Genomic DNA, 895 nt, shown 5'->3' on the forward strand with positions numbered 1-895 from the left:
GAGGGAAGGTTTAAGTTGGACATCAGGAGGCGCTACTTCACGGTCAGGGCGGCTAGAGTCTGGAACCAGCTTCCAAGTGAGGTGGTGCAGGCTCCCACCCTGGGGGTTTTTAAGAGGAGGTTGGATGACCACCTTACTGGGGTCATTTGACCCCAGTGCTCTTCCTGCCATGGCAGGGGGTCGGACTAGATGATCTGCTCAGGTCCCTTCCGACCCTAGAAACTATGAAACTAACTATGAAACTATGTTTCTGACTGAGCTCCTTGGTTGTTTGAGATCACACCTTTCCTCTGCCATACCAAAGGGAAGTACATTCACTGCTGTGTGGCTCATGCTCACTATATCTAGTTGTAGTCTCTGCCCTTCATTACTTTGAAAGGAGAAATGTACAGGCTCTAATCAGTAGCTTGACTGAGCTCAAGGGAGCTGTGGGTCCTTTGTCCAAGTGAGAGCTTTTTTTCTGAAGCCAGTACTAGAAAGCAGACAGGTTTTTCCACTTCAGTAGTTTCATATCCTTGAAAGCTGGTGGGGGTCAGGCCCTTGGAACATTACTCTGAACTTTTGCTTTCTTGCAGGTTGCACCTGGGAATTTGGATCCATGGTTAGCTACATCAAAAAGACCTACCCACAGACCCAGTTGGTTGTGGTGGGCTTCAGCCTGGGTGGGAACATTGTGTGCAAGTACCTCGGAGAGACCCAGGCCAACCAGGAGAGAGTTCTGTGCTGTGTCAGCGTGTGCCAGGGGTATAGCGCGCTGCGGTAAGTTTACAGAAGCTTCTGTTTCTTTCTCGCTGGCCTTTTCAAGTGGAGGTAGGTAACGAGCTGGTGATTAACTTCTGCCTGCTTCACATCTAACTGGCTCTTGTGCTGTACAGCACAGAGGGCATCGGAGGGG

At 50.3% G+C, this 895-nt stretch overlaps 1 protein-coding gene across 1 annotated transcript in view; it reads left to right on the forward strand.

Annotated features, from left to right (window-relative positions):
* Positions 1 to 895, forward strand: part of ABHD2 (abhydrolase domain containing 2) — an 80,665-nt gene that overhangs the window by 65,669 nt on the left and 14,101 nt on the right. Inside the window, exon 6 of the mRNA XM_019504069.1 lies at positions 576 to 759. Within this exon, the coding sequence (XP_019359614.1) occupies positions 576 to 759 (184 nt within the window). The remainder of the gene's footprint in view (positions 1 to 575; positions 760 to 895) is intronic.

This window comes from Gavialis gangeticus, unplaced genomic scaffold, assembly GCF_001723915.1.
Source record: "Gavialis gangeticus isolate Ggan-Ray unplaced genomic scaffold, GavGan_comp1, whole genome shotgun sequence".
NCBI classification, from domain to species: Eukaryota; Metazoa; Chordata; order Crocodylia; family Gavialidae; genus Gavialis; species Gavialis gangeticus.